The sequence below is a fragment of the Micromys minutus genome (assembly GCF_963924665.1).
Source record: "Micromys minutus genome assembly, chromosome: 32".
NCBI lineage: Eukaryota > Metazoa > Chordata > Mammalia > Rodentia > Muridae > Micromys > Micromys minutus.
The window spans coordinates 18,800,330-18,818,588 of record NC_137967.1 but is presented as its reverse complement, the minus strand read 5'-3'; the positions used below and the strand labels follow the sequence as shown (position 1 = coordinate 18,818,588).

Below are 18,259 nucleotides of genomic sequence, written 5' to 3'. Positions count from 1 at the left end.
TCCCCCAATCACCCATGCGTCCACGGCCTCATGAACTTCTCACGGTAACGGAACAAAGGCTGGGTCTCACAGCAACTTTCAAAGCCGTTGGAGGCTTAGAGCAAAGTGGGAAAATCCTGCTCTAGGCCTCAGACGCTGTCTGATGACATTCTTAGCTTTTAGATTGGTAGAAGCTAGGAATGTGCTTGCTACACCTCCAAAACTATTCAACTACTGCCAGAATGTTAGATCCAACACAGAGATAATCAATACATATCTATTTATAAAAACAAAACAAAACAAAACAAAACAAAAAAAAAAAAAACAATAGGTAGCCCAAGATAAACTTGGTCTGGACCTGTAGCATTCCAACTCTCTCTGTTAGCCAATCAGCTTTGTAGATGTTTCACACCAGCAAAACTTTTCAATTGACAGACTCTAGAGTTGGGAACGATATGTTCAAGGCAGCCACCTTTTACTGAGCATATACTATGCCCCAGGTCCTAAAACAATCTGAGATAGTTCTTTATCCTTCTCCTCCCCTCCTCCTCCTCTCTCTCCTTCCCCTCCTCTTCTTCCTCCTTCTCTTTTTCTTCCTCTTCCCCTCCTCCTCCCCCTCCTCCTCTTCTCCCTCCTCCCCCTCCTCTTCTTCTCCCTCCTCCTCCTCCACGTGAAACACAATCTCTTTTCGAAGTCCAAGCTGACTTTGAACTCATGATTTGGTCCAGGCTACCTTTGATTCATTCTCCAGTCTTCTTTCCCTAGTCCTAGAATTTTGAGCAGACACCTCCAAGCCTAGGTATACTCTTTCATTTCCCTCAGGGCTCTGGACTGTTGCTATCTCAACCTTCCTGATGAGGAGCTTGCAGCACAGAGAGACTAAGGAAGACACCTGCTAATGATCAGTCACACAACCCTTAACTGGGGCCAGTCCCCCACTCTCTGACCTGTTAGAAGAAAGCTTTATTTGGAATGTTTTAATTTTCTCTCTCTCTCTCTCCCTCCCCCCCCCTCTTTCCTTTTACCTTATCTTAAAATTACTAAATCAAGCCAAGCTGGAGTATGGTGGCTCAGTGGTAGAGCCCCTGCCTAGAATCCCCCAGGGAGGGGCTGGGGGCGTGGCTCCGTAGTAGAGCCCCTGCCTAGAATCCCCCAGAGTGGGGCTGGGGGCGTGGCTCCGTGGTAGAGTGCTTGTCAATCACGCAGAAGGCCTCAGGGCTTCATCTTTCCAAGCTTAGGCTTCAGTGACTCAGGGTTCTCACAGTTCACAGTGGTGACATCACTGCTGTACAGGTAAGCGCTACTCTCTGCTCTCTCTGGTTCCCACTCCTCAACTGCACTGAGCCCGTGATTCTGTGCCCTCAGGGCACAGCGCTCCTCTGCTTCCCTTACAAGGTTTCTCTAGGTTTGTAACTAGGTTTCTTTCCAAGTTTAAGGGACACACCTCTCAGGGCAGACACCTGGATTGCTCTCCAGAGCAATTAAGCCATTCCCCTCCCTACGTACCTTTGTTCTTCTTTCTGCTTGTCTTTTTTCCTGATCTCCATCTGATGGGAGAGATTAGATAAGTAAGGTCCCCTCCCCACCCTAATGGCTGAAAGGGTGGAGCCCTTGCTGTTTCCTGCTGTCTCCCAGGTCCTGGAACAGCACCCAGGAAGTCCTTGGTAAGGTGCTGAAGGAATTTAGCCTCTGGTTTGGCAAGTTGGTGTTCTAGATGTTTTCCGAACTGTGTGAACTCGTACTGCCCGGGCAAAGTGTGGTGACGTGTCCATGATCCAGGCTGGTGGGAGGCTGAGGCAGGAGGTTCCCGAGTTCAGAGCTAGTCCGCATAGCAAGCCTCTAGCTGGAGAAACTCAAATAAAACAAAATTTGAAAACATAAACTGATTGGTTAAAAAGTAGCCAAGGCTAGAGACGAATTTAACCTTAGCTGCCTGTTTTTCTTTCTTTCTCCCTCATATTCATTCATTCATTCATTCATTCTCTCTCTCTCTCTCTCTCTCTCTCTCACACACACACACACACACACACACACACACACACACACACACTCATTATGGAAGGGGCAGTTTTCTGAGCTATGGGGGAGGAAGGCGAGGCACCGACGCAAACCTTGACTCACTCTTTAGCAAACAGTGGGAGGAGCCCTGGGGTCACAAAACCGTCTGCTTCCCCACCCTGCGTCTAGAGCAGAGGTGAAAGAAGAACCCATGGGCCTCTCGGGACAGCTGCTGCTGCGGCTGCTGCTGGTGATGACCTGCGTCCCAGGTAAGGGCTGCGTGGTGACACCCGGTGTGAGTTCGGGAAGGACTCCACCCTTCTCCTCCAATCCAGCTATTCTCGGGGTGTGTTCTCAGCCATGTGGCACAGTCAGATACCCGCAGGCATTCATTTAGTAAACTCTGGTTCCTGGCACTGACCAGGCTTCCCCGACGCAGGCACAGGCGGGGAAGCCAAACGCAGGCACAGGCGCGGAGGAACAGAGAGGTTAAGCAGCTGATCTGAAAGCACACAGCTAGGGGTTGAATGATTACCTGGCATGTGACCTCACCTCCCCCCCCCCCCCGAAGTGTTTTGGTCTTTGTGGGGATCCCGCCTCAACGGGCCACAGAGTTTAGCGGGAGCCCAGAGCCTGTCCCTCGAGTACACTAGTCTTTGCTACGACCTCGCCTTTTTCCTCCAGGAAATGTGGGGGAAATGGTGTAGAAAGCAGAGGGAATGGGGAAGGAATTTCGTCAGGGTTTGGCTCGGCGAATAACTCCGGAAGCCCTCTCCAGTCCGCTGCAGGCCTGAGATGATTAATGGGGTGGGAAAAGATAGGAGGGGGGAGTGAGAGGAGGAGGAGGGACTCTGGTTGCAGAAAGGGGCGGACACCAAGGGGACCCGCTCTAAATTGCAGACCGGATCTCGGGGCTCAGACCGGACAGTTCTAACTGTGAAATAAGAGCCCGGGAGGAGGGGACCCTGGAGTGGGGCTGCCACCTGGGGTCAGTACTGGCTGTGTGGTTCAGGACAGTTACTCACCCTTTCTGTTCCTGGGATGAGTCTGGGAAATGGGGGGCCAGACCAGGGCTAGACAGGCGCTAAAGTCCTGATTAGAAATTAGACAGTCTGAGGCGGGGGCTGTAACACTGGGGAAGAGTTAGGGGCGGGGCGGGGCCTAGGGGAAGATGGGGAGGAGGGGCTTCAGTCCTAGGGTGGCACAAACATTTGGCTGAAGTGGGTCTATGACACTGGCTCTCAACCTTCCAAATTCGACGACCTTTTAATACCGCTCCTCACAGTGTGCTGACCCCCAATCATAAAGTTATTTTTGTTACTACTTCATAACTGTAATTTTGCTTCTGTTATAAATCTCAATGTAAATATCTGATGGGCAGGATATCTGATTTATGACCTCTCCTGGAAGTTGTGATCCGCTGGGCTATGTCGTTAAGGTGAAGCCTAGACAGGGCTAGTCTACCAAAAATAGAGCCGAGCGCGGTGGGAAAATAGTCTTAATTCCAAAGCAGGCGGATTTCTGGCTTTAAGGCCAGCCTGGCTTACATAGAGTTTCGCACCAGCCATAAGTAGTAAAAACATTTCAACAATATTTCATAAAATAATATAAAGGTAAGAAGAGAATTTAGGGAAGGAGCCAGAGGGCGGGACTAGAGTCTAGAAGAAGGAAGGAAGGAAGGAAGGCGACCTTAAGACAGGCAGGAGCTATGGGGCGGGGCTAGGGGAGGGTGGTGGGGGAAAGCGGGGGATGTTTTTGGAGGTCACCTCAGTTGAGATAGACTTGGAGGGCTAATGGTCGGGGTTAGAGCTTCGGGATGAAACCCCACTTTGGAGAGAGCATCGAAGAGAAACTGAGGAAGAGGACAGAACAGGAGGATAAGAGATAAAGTGCCAATGTCCTGAGGTGACCAAGTAGAGAGGACACGGGACCTAAATGGGACCCAGGGTAGAAAGTCCTTACAAGTGGGAAGAGTTAGAATGTTGGTTCATGGTGGGGGGTGGGAGCCGTAGCACGCCTTTATTTCCAGCATTAGGGAGGCAGAAATGGGTGGGTTTCTGTGAGTTCAAGACCATCCTGGTCTACAGAGCAGGTTTCAGGAAAGCCAGAATTACACAGAGAAACCCTGTCTTGAAAAAAAGGGGAGGCGGAGAGGGGGCAAAAGAGCAGAGTTAGAATGAATGAGGTGATGCATGTCTGTAATCCCAACACACAGGAGGCTGAGGCAGAGGATTGCTAGGAGTTTGAGCTCTTGGACTATAAAGTTAGATCTGAGAGAAAAAGAGAGACAGACAGACAGGCAGGCACACAGAGAGAGAGAGGGAGAGAGAGAGAGAGACAGACAGACAGGCATACAGAGAGAGACAGACAGACACACACAGAGAGAGGGGGAGAGAGAGAGGGAGAGAGAGACAGACAGACAGACAGAGAGAGGGAGAGAGAGACAGACAGACACAGAGAGAGGGGGGGAGAGAGAGAGAGACAGACAGACAGGCAGGCACACAGAGAGAGAGGGAGAGACAGACAGACAGACACACAGAGAGAGAGAGAGGGAGAGAGACAGGGAAAGAGAGAGAGAGAGACAGACAGACAGACAGAGAGGGGGAGAGAGAGAGAGACAGACAGACAGACAGGCACAGAGAGAGAGAGAGGTAGAGAGACAGGGAAAGAGAGAGAGACAGACAGACAGACAGACAGAGAGAGGGAGAGAGAGAGACAGACAGACAGGCACACAGAGAGAGAGAGAGAGAGAGAGAGACAGACAGACAGACACACACACACACACATACACACACACACACACACACAAGGCGGGGGGACCATGGATCTGAGAGAACTAGGCACAGTAGTGGGAGACAAACCCTGGCTCCTCACCTGCTGACTACCTCCCCTCTCCCCGCAGCCTCCCAGGGCCTGCAGTGCATACGGTGTGAGAGCAACCAGAACTGCCTGGTGGAGCAGTGTGACCCGGGCCAGGACCTGTGCAGGACCACAGTGGTTCGGGAATGGCAAGGTGAGGTTGACCACCCCCAACACCCTGACAGGAAACAGTAGGCCAGAAAACCATCTCTCTCCAGATGTTAAGGAAATAAAGAAGTCAAACCTCTAACAAAGGTGGAGAGACAGCCCAGCATTTAAGACCAGCGGCTCATCCAGAGAGTCGGAGTTCAGTTCAATGGCCACATGGGGTGGTTCACAACCGCCTGCAACCCCAGCTCCGGGGAGAGCCAAGGCCCTCACAGTCACCTACAGACATGTAACTGAACACTTGTTGATCTTGTAAGGGACCTAGATTCATTTACAGCACCCACCTGGTGGCTCAGCACCTTCTCAGGCAGCAGGCGTGGGTATTGTGCACAGACGTGCATTCAGGCAAAACACTCACACACACTAAGTAATAAGATAAGTCTAAGGGAATTTTTTAAATGTTGGTGAGACCCTGGAAATGGCCATGTGCTACTTAGAGCAATGGACAAATGTTTTTGCTTTGTTTTGGGATTGGCGGTGGCGGGGTGGTATTTAGTTTGGTTGTTGTTTGGTCTTGGGTTTGTGTTTGGTTTTAAGACAAGCTATCCTTAAACTCACATTGTAGCCAATGATGACCCTAAACATCTGATCCTCCTGCCTGCAACTCTCAAGGGTGGACACCAGCATACCTGCACTAGGGAGGCAAAGACAGGGATGTCTGAGTTCGAGGCCAGCCTGGTCTACAGACTGAGTTCCATGACACCAGGGCTACACAGAGAGACCCAGTCTTAAGAAATCAAAACCAAACCAAACAAACAAACAAACAAACCTGAGACAGGGCTAGAAAGACAGCTGAGCAGGCTAAGGAACTGCTGCCAAACCCCATAACCTGAGTTTGACCTTCTGGAAGGAAAGAACTGACCCCTAAAAACTGTCCTCTAAATTCCACAAGAGTATACAAGCACACACATGCACACACATGCACACACATATATGCACATACACACATGTATATATGCACACATACATACACATGCATATACATGTACACAATTATATATAGGCACACACAAGCACATATAGACACACATATGCACACACAAGAACACAAACACATACATATGCACATACATGCACTCACATATGCACACACATGCACATACACACATGTACATACACATACATATACATGCATACACACAAGTACATACATAAGTACACATAAGCACATACAGACACACATACACACACATGAACATAAACACATGCACATATACACACACATGCATACGCACATACACAAACACACATATATACACACACACAAAATAAAGTTAAAATAAAAGCTGGACACTTTGATACACACCTGGGACTCTACTACTAGGGAGGTTGAGGTAGGATCCAGAGCTTCAGAGCAGATTGGGCTACACAGCAAGATCCTGTCCCCCTAAAAAAGTTTAATTAACGAATAATTAATACATTTATTTTTCTTCCCATTAAATGCACCTCCCTGCTGGTTTCATTCACCTTGGGATAGATTCTGAAAATCCACGTGACCTGTATGGGGGAATGGAGAATCATTCTAGAAGATAACAGAGTTGGTCCAAACAAGAAGAAAGGCACCCAAGGGTTGGCTCTGGGGATGGTGACCCCGTGACCAGGGGTGTCATGAGCTGGTTGGGACTTGGGGACTGAAGCTGTTTTCCTCGTAGATGATGATGAGTTGGAGGTGGTGACTCGAGGTTGTGCACACAGCGAGAAGACCAGCAGGACCATGAGCTACCGCATGGGTTCCAGCATCATCAGCCTGACAGAGACCGTGTGTGCCACAAACCTCTGCAACAGGCCCAGACCTGGTGAGTCCCATGTCCTCGCCACCCCCAGCCAAGGCCCATCAGCACCCTGATTCTATCCCCAGACCTACGTCACCCCAGCACCGAGTCTGCCCCTCACCCCAGTCCCTCCCCCAATGCATCTGCAGCCCTGCCCAATTTCACTCCTCCATCAGTTTCCCTGAGGCCATCCCCTCCCCCATTTCTCAAGAGCCCAGCACCAAGTTGTTTTGTTTGGTTGAAATGATATGGCCCAGGCTGGCTAGAAAAGGGTATCCTCCTGCCTCACCTTCCTGAGTACTGAGATTAGATCTTCGAGCTGCTATGCCCAGCTTCTCTACTGACTATAAAATCATCCCTAGGCTGTGGGGCTAAAAGCCTGGTTGTCATGTCAAGATGACGTATCTACCAGACTTGGTTGTGCTGGCCTGTAAGAGACAGAATGATTACAAGTTGAAGGTCAGTCTTGGGTAACTTAGACTCTGTCTCAAAATAAGAACTAAAAAGGAGGACCAACAAGATGTCTCCCTAGGGAAAGGTACTTGTTGCTTAAGCTTAGTGACCTGGGTTCAATCCCTAAATTCCAGTGCTAGGAGAGAACCCACTCTCTACAAAACTGTCCCCTGGTCTAAACACACAGTGAGGGGCTGGGGGCGTGGCTCAGTGGTGAAGCCCCTGCCTACCATGTGTGATATCTTAGTTTTCCTCCCTAGCTGTCTAAGGCCAGCTCAGTCAGACAGCAGGTTCCCCAGGGCAGGAGCAAGGACTGAAACAAAAAAGAGACAGTTAGTTAAAACTATAACATGTCTTCAGTCAGTTTTGAGGCTGAGGCAAAGCCTTTTTTTATTCAGTTCTCTTTTTAAACCACTTTAATTACATGCAGAAAGATAAGATCAGTTCTGAGTCTGGGAACAAGCAAACCAATAATCAACAATCCTATAAACATCTTTCTGGGGGCTAGGTTGGGGTGGGACCAGAAACAAGAGGGGGTCTCAAGAGACAAAGAGATGGCCACACCTACATCCGCGGAGCTTCAGTAATGAGTGTTCTGTCCTGAGCTTCAGTTGTAAACGTTCTAATTTCAGGCCAGTTTCCTGAGTTTAGGGCCAGAATCAGATTCCTGCCCTGACTAACTTCTAATTGTCCTGGTGATGACAAATGGTTGTGTCCTCAGCAGAGAGGACAGATGGGGGAAGCAAGAAGATGGGGAGAAATGGGCGCGGGTGGGTGAGGACGGGGTGTCCGCTGGGCTGGGACAGAAGTGTCCTGATGGATTTATTAGCTTTGTCAGGTAGATAAGGGGACCTCAGTGGTGTGTGACCAGTGCAGAGGCTTCTTTCCGGGTATCAGTGTAGTGCTTCTGAGAGTGACAGCTCTAAAGATCCCTGAGGAGTACAAAATAAAGGCCGGTACTCTGAGCCCATGGTCCTCGGAAGAGAGGAGCCAGACACGGAGAGTGTGGTGTATGTACAAGGATGTGTGGTGTGTATATGGTATGTTTGTGTGTATGTATGTGTGTATGGGTGTGTATATGTATGTGCTATGTGTGCATGTGAATGTGTGTGTGTGCATATGTGTGCATGTCTGTGAGAATGGCATGTATGTTCATATGCATGTCTGTATGTGTGTAAATGTGTTGTCTGTGTATGTGTGTGTAGTGTAGGGTAGTGTGGTTGACTGTGTGAGTACATTATCTGTGTATGTGTGTGTGTGCAGTGTGGTGTGTGTATATATGTGTGTGTAGTATATGTGTGTGAGAGCATTGTCTGTGTATGTGTGCACGTGTGTGTGTGTGTGTGGCACAGTGTGTGTATATGTGTGTGCGTGCACAGAGAGGCCAGAGGAAGGCAGCAGCTGTCCTTCTCTGCCCTTCCACACTTAACTCTATTCAGAGAGGGTCTCACAGAGCCTGAGGCTGGCAGCCAGCAAGTCTGAGAGACCCTCCCGACTCAGCCTACTCCGGACTGGAATTACAAACAACTGACTCCATGGCTTTACCTTGATTGTGGGGCCAAATCATGTTTGTCTAGTAAGCACCAAAGAGCTGTAAGGAAAAGAACTACAGCCTGGCTGGCCTGGTGGCACACACCCACAATCCCAGCACTTAGGAGGACACAGCAGAAGGATTTCTGTGAGTTCAAGGCTAGCCTGGTCCACCTAGCAGGTTCTAGAACATAGACTGAGCCCTAGTCTTAAAAACAACAAAATGAAAACAACCCAAATAAGTTAATACAGACAAAAAAGACGTTTATGTAGCTCACAGTTTGGGAGATGGGAAGGCCACACAGTATGGTGCCGGAGCCTTTCCCCATCACACACACATGGTACACCCCAAGTACCCTGTTACCTCATGACTATATTCCTGAGGGAAAATTCAAAACAGGATGCCACAGCTCTGGGATGGCTTAGTGGTTCAGCGTCTGCTCTTCCAGAAGACCCCGGTAACTTCAGTTCCAGATGTGAGTGTGTGTGTGTGTGTGTGTGTGTGTGTGTGTGTGTCTGTGTGTGTATCCCCCTCTTTTGGCCACCTCTGGTACTGCATGTACTTGGTACACAGATATAGGTGCCAGCAAAATACTGTGCACATAAAATAATTGAAGGGGAAAAACATTAAAAACCACTTTTTTTTCTCTTGAAAGCCAGCTTAGAATCACCCCCAAAGTTAATTTATTAATTAATCACTTCCAAAAGCAGCCTGCAGATGACCTGGCAGCTTCTCACTAGCTTCCTGCCTTAAAGGTGCATCTCATAACACTCTGCCACACTAAAGACCAATTCACAGGGAGACAAACCACATCCGACCATAGCAGAGGCAAATAGAGACTCGGGTGAGCAAAATCAGAACCAAGAGGCAACTGAGTTCACAGGTCTGGAAGTCAAATACTTGTTTTTAGTACCACAGATGGAAGGTAGGTTCTTAGAAGCCCTTGTTCTGTTCTGCTGAGCCATGCCCCCAGCCCCTCACTGGGGGATTCTAGGCAGAGGCTCTACCACTGAGCCTCCTCACTAAGGAATCCTTCTGCTTCAGCCTCCCAAGTGCTTTTCTCTACCAAGACTTGTTAGATCACTGATGAGACTAGAGAGAGATTTATGAATGAGCCATTAAGAAACAAAAAAGTGATTTAAGCAGATGCCTGAAGGTCACATGACCCATATTGAAAGGGGCATCCTGGGGAAAAGCTATAACAACGGAACTCCCTCACCCCCTACCACGAGGGGTGGGGCAGGCAGTGTGGCTATGCTGGAAATTTCTGTTTAGATTTTTTTTTTGAGACCCAGTCTTCCTGTGAACTCCAGGTTATCCTTAAATTTGCAGTCTTCTGGCCCCAGGCACTGAGGTCCAGGGATTACTGGAATGTACCACTGTGCCTGGAGGAAGTTCTGCTTCTGATTTTCGTGGAAGTGTGTGGGAAGAGGCGGGCTGTGAGCCTTTGAGGCATTTTTCTTTGAACAAGATAGAGAAGTTGGCTCTGGATGGAGTGATTCACCTAATTGCCTCAAGCCTGCCAGTGGACCGCCTCAGCTCGGACACAGCTCCAGTCTCCTGGGTCAGGAAGAAGAGGCTGTGCCAAGCTATAGGATGGTGTGAGCCAAAGCCTGGGCAAGGATGACATGGTGTTTCCAGGGAAAAGTAACCCATGCAGTTGGCCTCAGTTAGAAGCTTTGAAAAAAACAACAAGATTACCATGGGTCCATCAAGTGAGGCTTTGACCTTTCAGGTCACCTATCAGTGAGCAATTATTTGTGGTTCCAGATAGACTGTCCCAGAAGCTAAGGCAGAGCTAAGACCGCACTGTTCCATGAACTAGCTGAAGAGAAAGAATTCTGGACTATGGTTACATTGTGAAACCCTGTATCAAAAAGGGGGAGAGGGGCTGCTAATACAACTGGATCATAGCGCCCCTGCCTACAGTTCCCCAGTGAGGGGCTGGGGGCGTGGCTCAGAGGGGCTGGGGGCGTGGCCCAGTGTTAAAACCCCTGCCTAGAAGAGGTGCTATTTAGGGTGGAGAAGAACAGGGAGGAGTTAGGAAAAACTAGAGCAAAGGACAAAGGTGTGTTCTAGACAAAGACAACTGAATACTGGAAAGTCTGGTGCCACTTGGAGTCTGTGTTCTAAGACTGTAGCCAGGATGGAAGCGAGCATGGAAGGGGCTGGCACTTGGAGATGAGGCAGGGCAGGTGGCCAGCACCCAGTCCTCAGTGAGTCGTGAGTACCACACTCAGGTGCTTGGCTGTGAATCAGCTATGGAACGGCGATGAGCAGAGAACTGGGTTAGATAAACTTTAAAGACTTCATTTTAGGGCCATTTGAGAGGAACTGGGGTGGAGATGGCAGTGGCAGGTACCGAGGGTTTACCAAAGGTTGAAAAGAACAGAATACTGTCTAGAAGGATTTGGGACAGATAGGCTTGGTGATTGACCAAGAGGTTCCGAGTGGCGTTCTCTATAAGAACTGGCCTGCTAAACCACCACTTCCACCTCTTCCTAGGAGCCCGAGGGCGAACTTTTCCCTACGGCCGTTACCTTGAGTGTCTGTCCTGCACGTCTTTGGACCAGAGCTGTGAGAGGGGCCGGGAGCAAAGCCTGCAATGCCGCCATCCTACGGAACACTGTATTGAAGTGGTGACCTTCCAGAACACAGAAAGTAAACTCCCACCCGCTGGCAAGTCCTCTAGGCCACACCCAATAGCGATCTTCAGGTAGCAGGAGTGCAAGCCAGAGACAACTTAATTCGCACAGCCATGCGAACAACACACGGTGACTGGAAGTTCAGGGTCACAGGATCAGCTTGAGAATGACCAGGAACCCAGTCACCTCATTGTGTCTTGCATAGTACTTTCCTTCTGATCACTGCCTCATGGCACAATGTGGCCACCAGAGCTCCAGACTTGGTGCCCACATTCCAGGCAGAAGAAAAGGGGGGAAGAAGGACCAAAACACAAAACAAAACAAAACAAACAAAATTTTCTTTCTTTTATAAGGGTTTTCTTTCTAGAAATCCCGGAAGTGCATGAAATTCTGTTTATCGTTCAGGCCTCCTTTATCATATGACAAGGGGAGAAAGGAACATGAAATCCTTTGGCCGGGGATAGTTACCCTAAGAAACAAGGGCCTTTGATAAAAGGCGTGTGCGCAAGGGGTAAGTCAACAGCCACCTCTTACCGCGATCTGCCCTCTGCCCAATGCAGGGAGTCTGAAGGATGAAGGCTACATCAGAGGCTGTGGCAGTCTTCCTGGATGCCCTGGCACAGCAGGTTTCCATAGCGACCAGACCTTTCACTTCCTGAAGTGTTGCAACTACACCCACTGCAACGGTGGCCCAGGTGAGGATCAAGACAAAACTATCTCCTCTTTCTACAGCTCTCTCTTTCCCACGTTTCGACCAGCATCAATAGCACCCCTTCCTGGAGGCCTGCCCTGACTTGTAAATCTGGTTCCGGGTTACTCTTTAAGCACGCACAGCCCACCCAACCCCGCATGCCCCAGCTCTGCCCACTCTGGGTGGGGACAAAGCTGTGAGTCCCGAGAGTATAGAGCCAGGCTGTCCCAGCCACCGTGGTGTCCCAACACAGCATGAGGTTAAGGCCAAGGAAACTATTTCATAGCAAGTCCATACAAATATAGCTCTTCTACTACAAATATAGTAGACAGAGCTGGAGAGGTGGCCCAGTGGTTAAAGGCACTGGCTGCTCTTGCAGAGGACCGACCAGGTTTGAGTCCTAAGGCCCACAACCGCTCGCATCTGCAACTACGGTTCCAGGGCATGTGGTGCCATCTTCTGGACACCATGGGTACTGCATGCGTGCGGAACAGATACAGGTGCGGGCTAGAACTCATACACATAAAACAAGAGAAATGAATGTTTTTAAGGTTGTTAATGGTCTGCAAGACCCTGCTTTTGATCCCTGAGGCAGCCGGTGGAAGCCAGAGTCTTACGCATTACAGAAAGGTCCCCAGGCTTGGCAGCAAGCACCTGTACTCACTGTGCCACCTCAGTCCCAAACGTATTATTTTATATTAATTAATTTGAACCTAGATACACTCTCAGTACTCCAGAAGTGGAGTCTGGAGGGTCAGAGGTCCAAAGTCGCCCTCTATACAGCGAGTTTCAAGGCTAGCCCAGGTACACGAGACTCTATCTCAGATAAAGAACAGGGAAAAGCCTGGCGTGATCGGGCAACACCTTTAATACCAGACTGTGGACCATCTCTCTGTTCAACAGCAGTTTCCACAGTTTGTATTGAGGGCTGAAGAGATGACCCAGCAGTTAAAAGTAGGTGCCAGATCTGGACTCCGTTCCCAGTACCCATGGTCGGGTAGCTCACAACTACCCGGAACTCCAGCTCCCGGGGATCTGATTTCTCTTTTCTGGTCTCTGCAGCACTTTACGCACATATATATAATTATAAAATTTGTAGTGTGTGGGGGGGGGCGCGTGCACGCGCGCACGTGCTCCCACTCGAGCACACGCACGAGCACGCCAGAGTTTAATTGTAGAGGTCATTCAGAAGAAAACTTTGAGGAGTCAGTTCTCCCTCTCCACCATGAGGGTCTTGGGGATTGAACTCAGATCGTCAGACTTAACCGCAAGCTCCTCTGCCTGCTGAGCCATCTCACTGGCTCTAGGATTATATTTAACAGCAATTCCTTTAAACCTTAAGAAACGGGCAGCCAGTGGCTACTACAGTGAAGAACTCTGCACAGCAACTCTTTAGAAGGTAGGGCCTGTTTGATGGCACAAAGTTTGTTAGGGTCCGGCATCAGTTGAGTGGAGAATCCAACCCCCCAAAGTGCAGTTCCCGGGTGTGACCATCAGGTGGCGCCCTATCACCTCGGGCCGAGCATGGGCTGCATTGACCCAGTAGAGCTAATCTTCGTGATGTCTTTTGTTTGTTTGTTTTCATCTTTAAGTTCTGGATCTTCAGAGCTTACCACCGAATGGCTTCCAGTGTTACAGCTGTGAGGGGAACCATACCCATGGGTGTTCCCACGCAGAGACGTCCCTCATTGATTGCCGCGGACCAATGAATCAGTGCTTGGAGGCTACGGGCTTAGATGGTGAGGCCCTGTGGGAGCTGGAGGGGGACCCACTGATCAGACTGATTGACAGGTGGGCCAGACTTAGGCCGGGTGGATCTTCCTATGGTAAAGATGACACTTTAGCCGGGGATGGTGGTGCCCGGCTTTAATCCCAGCACTCACAAGGCAGAGGCAAGAGGATCTCTGAGTTCGAGGCCAGCCTGTTCTGAAGAGCGTGTTTCAGGACATCCAGGGCTACACAAAGAAACCCTGGGGGCGGGGGGCGGGGTGAGGGGCGGTGTTTACCTGCAGAAAGAACAAATTGCAAGAGGTATGGGACTGTCAAGCCAACAAGACCAATACACTTCATTACACCTAACGTGCTTTCTTTGAGACTGGGTCTTCTCCTGTCGCCCTGGCTGTCCTGGAACTCGCTCTGTAGACCAGGCTGGCCTCAGACACAGAGATTCACCTGCCTCTGCCTTGTGAGTGCTGGGATTAAAGGCGTGTGCCGCCACTGCTGGTCTCATAAATAATAGGGTTTTTTTGGGGGGTATGCCTGTGTTTTTCGTAATGAAAACGTTCGAAGGGGACGCTGTCATTGTTTACTGTGTGACAACCCTCTTCCCGGCTGGCTTTAATAGCAGACAGCTGGTCCTCGGCTCTGCTTTCGTGTTCTGCCTGTTACAATATCACGTCCTGGGGTTTCTCTGGAAAAGTATCTCTTGTACGCTCAAAAGCTTGGAAGGACCAAATGACATCTCAGTGTTACTATGAAATCAATCCTGGTGTGAGTCTGAGGGACTGCCAGGCGTTTCTGGAACACACTTTGGGAAGCCCCGCTCACAATGGGGAACTGGAGATCGGCTATGGCGCCCACCACCGGGAGCCTGTCGCTTTCCTGAGATTTCTCTCGTGGGCTCACGGACTCTTCTCTCTCCTCAGCGATGGGAAACCAGAGTCACACCGTAAGAGGCTGTGCCACGGCTTCCTGGTGCCAAGGTTCGCACGTGGCCGACTCCTTCCTCCCGACCCACCCCAATGTCTCTGTCTCCTGCTGTAGTGGTAGTGGCTGTAACCGCCCCACAGGGGGCGCCCCCAGGCCGGGCCTTGCTCACCTCACCCTCATTGCTTCGCTGCTCCCGACCCTCAGAATATGGGGTATCCTCTGGACCTGAATCCTGAACCAGCCCTGGCTGGACTCGGGACTTTTGACCTCCTCCTCTCCGCTCCATCTCTGAGGACGTGTGCGTGCTGTTGTGTTGTCGTCTCTGGACCTCAGTTTTTCCAAGAACCGGAAGAGAATTGAAACAAGGGCTGCAGGCAGCAAGGGGTTAATATTGGTTAATGTTGTTTTTGTTATTATTGTTATTATTATCATTGTTATTTCTCTAAGTTATTATATATATACATAAAATGTATATTATATATACATAAATGTATATTATATATACATAAGATGTATATATTATATATACATAAAATGTGTATATTATATATGTATGTATGTGTGTGTGTATCTATATATATATACATATACATAAAAGACTTTTGTACTAGAGAACAAAGCTGGGTCTCCCCTTTGTCATATTTAGCTTGAGAAGATGAAAGCAAGCAGCAGAAAATTCTTTTTAGTTTGATTTTGTTTTGAGACAGGATCTCACCATGTAGCCCTGGCTACCCGGGAACTCACTCTATAGACCAGGCTAGCCTAAAATTCACAAAGACTCACCTGCCTCTACCTTCTCGGCGCTTCGATTAAAGGTGTGTAGCACCGTGCCCGGCTTTCTTTTCAACTCACTGTTTAAAGACAGGCTGTCTTCACTGAACCTCAGAGCCCACCAGTTTGACTATGCTGGTTGTGAACGTGCTCCAGAGAGCCTCCTGTCTCCCAAGCACTGTAAGCACAGATGCGTCTGGCTTTTTTTTTTTTTTTTAAATGGGTACTGGGGGTTTCTCATATTTTTGTGGCCAAGTACTGTACCAACAAAACCATCGCCCCAGTCCCCAGACTGTATCATTGCCAATGATGCCTTCCAAGGGGAGGGAAAAAAAAAAAAAAGCCAAGGCTGTATTTCCCATCATGCCCTGCAGCAGAGAGAACTGAAGATGACGTTGTATGAGAAGCTTCCTGGTTGAAATGCAAAAGATACAGAGGCTAAGGCTTCCTCTCCCATGATGCCTTGCAGCAGGGCTCAGAGGGTAGAAGTAGCCACTCCGGTGGGTATAAAGGTCTAGGATCAGGTTTCTCATAAGGTCCTATTCTACGGTGTGTATTAGGCCTCAGTGTCGCAGGCTCCTGAGTTGGTCTTTCAGGATCTTTGGCTGCAAGAGATAAAATTGCTTTGTGCTGACTTAAGCAGAAACTGTTATTGGAAGTTAGAATCTAAGCAAAGTCCTGGGTCTCCTGGGGTTCGCCAGGGACAAGAAGGAACCTGTGTAAATCAGAAAAGGCTCCCTCCTGCAGATTCTGTCCCTCCCTACCCTCTCGCACATGCGCACTCATGAGTGCCCGCGCATGTGTACCTGCATGTGTGGGCAAGAGGTCAACCAACCTCGGTTGTCACGCTTCAGGTAGCATCCACCCACCATGGCTTTGAGACGGCGATTCCCACTGCTCACTGCCCTGGTGTTCAGACTGCCTACTTTTGACTTCCCACATCGTAGACAGAAACAGCTACTGTGGAGCTAAAGACCAAACCCACCATTTCCTTTTCCCGGGTTCTCACATTTTAGCTGAAGGATCCACCAGTTTTACCCACGGCTCCCCTCAGCTTGGGGCCAGGGAAGGTCACCCAATCCTGCAGTTCTCACGATCTACAGCCCACTCATAGTGGAGCCAGGAAACAGACCCTGTGGGTGGGATCCTGCCACAAGTAAGGAGGAGTAAGTGGAAAAAAAAAAAAGCCAAGAAAGTTCCCACCACTTAGAATGTTCTAGTTGGCAAGCAAGACTGCTTCCACATAATCTGTATGAATCATGTGGCCAAGACTGCACCCGACTCAAGATGGTTGAAAGAAAAGAAGGAAATTGATTTTTTCTCATATAAAAAGCAGTTGCGGAGCTAGGGAATTCCTGAGTTGATGAATTCGGTGTCCAAAACGGTCCACGTTTGTCTACTTCATGATCTCAAGATGGCTGCCTCTATTTCAGGCGTTACACCCATGTTCAGAGGCAGTAACAGCAAAGGGTCATTTATTCAGGTGACTTCTTTGGAAAAACGCAGAAAACCTACGACATTTGTTGGACAAACCCCATTTGGCGTTCCATTTGCCTGAATTGCTTTATGCATCTTGGTGTCATCTGGTTATTGACGGCAGCTGGCACTGTAAGTGAGAAGGTCATTGTTTTTCTCAGAAAAGAGCAAAGGGGGATGGGGGGTGGAACTGGGAAAAGCAAGTAGCAACATCAACGAGATCCTGTGACATCTGCCACGTAAGCAGTTCACGGTGCACGACTGGCCACTTCCATCCCCAGAGAGTGGGGCCAGCAACTGCATTTCCAGCATCCACTAATGCCTAAGAAAGCTGTTTTCCACTGCAAGCTGAATCAGGCCCCGTGGTCCTCTCTGATGTGATTAACATCGTCCCGTCCCCTTAGCCACTGTCTTAGTTATGTGACAAGGACAACGACCAAAGTAACATATAAAATTGGAGCATGGTGACAGGAACAGATAAACACATGTTTATCTGCAAGCCTGAGGCAGAGAGAGCCAAGTGGGAATGATGTCAGCCCTTTGAACCCTGGAAGTCTGCCTCTATGGACACGCCTCCTCCAAGAAGGCCACACCCCCTAATCCTTCTTAAACCGTTCCATCAACTGGAGACCCAGTATGCAAACATATGAGCCTAAGGGGGCCATGTTCATTCAAACACCCACAGGAATAGACACTGCTTTAGGGACAGGTAAGTGGCAATACTCTTGGACAAGATACAAATCCCAGGACCCAAGACATGAAGGCAGGATCTGGCATTTGAGGCTACAAAGTGAGAGACCCTTTGTGTGCTGAGACAGGGAGGAGGAGGAAGAGGCGAGGGCTAGCTTAAGCGTTCCTGCTGAGCAATGCTGAAGAAGAGGAGAGGGGAGGCTGAGAAAGGGCTCGGTGGTTAAGAGTTCCTGGCGTGCAATGCTAAGGACCAGAGCTGAGATCCTAGCACGTGTGGAAGAAGCCAGGCATGGAGCAAGTGCCTGTAACTCTAGCTCCAAGGGACCAGACGTCCTCTGGCTTCCATGTACCTGGATAAACACAGACACACATGACACACACACTAGGGAGAGACAGAGAGTCAGAGAGAGAGACAGAGAGAAGAGGAAAAGGTGCACATGACCATGACCACAACCATCCTATCACTTTGGCATGACCTGGCCGTTTGTCTGTCCTGAGAACGGATGGTTCCTCTCATCTTGAGAGATGGCTGGCAGACAGCCCTGGGGCTAGAATTACTAGTGAGTCCAGGCACAGG

General features: G+C 49.4%; 1 protein-coding gene across 1 annotated transcript; it reads left to right on the top strand.

Moving 5' to 3' along the window:
• Positions 1-2,181: 2,181 nt before the first annotated feature.
• PLAUR (plasminogen activator, urokinase receptor) lies at positions 2,182-15,134 on the top strand. Its single transcript, XM_080908295.1, has 7 exons — positions 2,182-2,246; positions 4,880-4,990; positions 6,657-6,800; positions 11,266-11,421; positions 11,966-12,100; positions 13,689-13,835; positions 14,742-15,134. Exons 1-7 carry the CDS (start codon positions 2,189-2,191, stop codon positions 14,972-14,974), a joined length of 984 nt encoding a protein of 327 aa, XP_080764421.1. The 5' UTR covers positions 2,182-2,188; the 3' UTR covers positions 14,975-15,134.
• Positions 15,135-18,259: the final 3,125 nt, after the last annotated feature.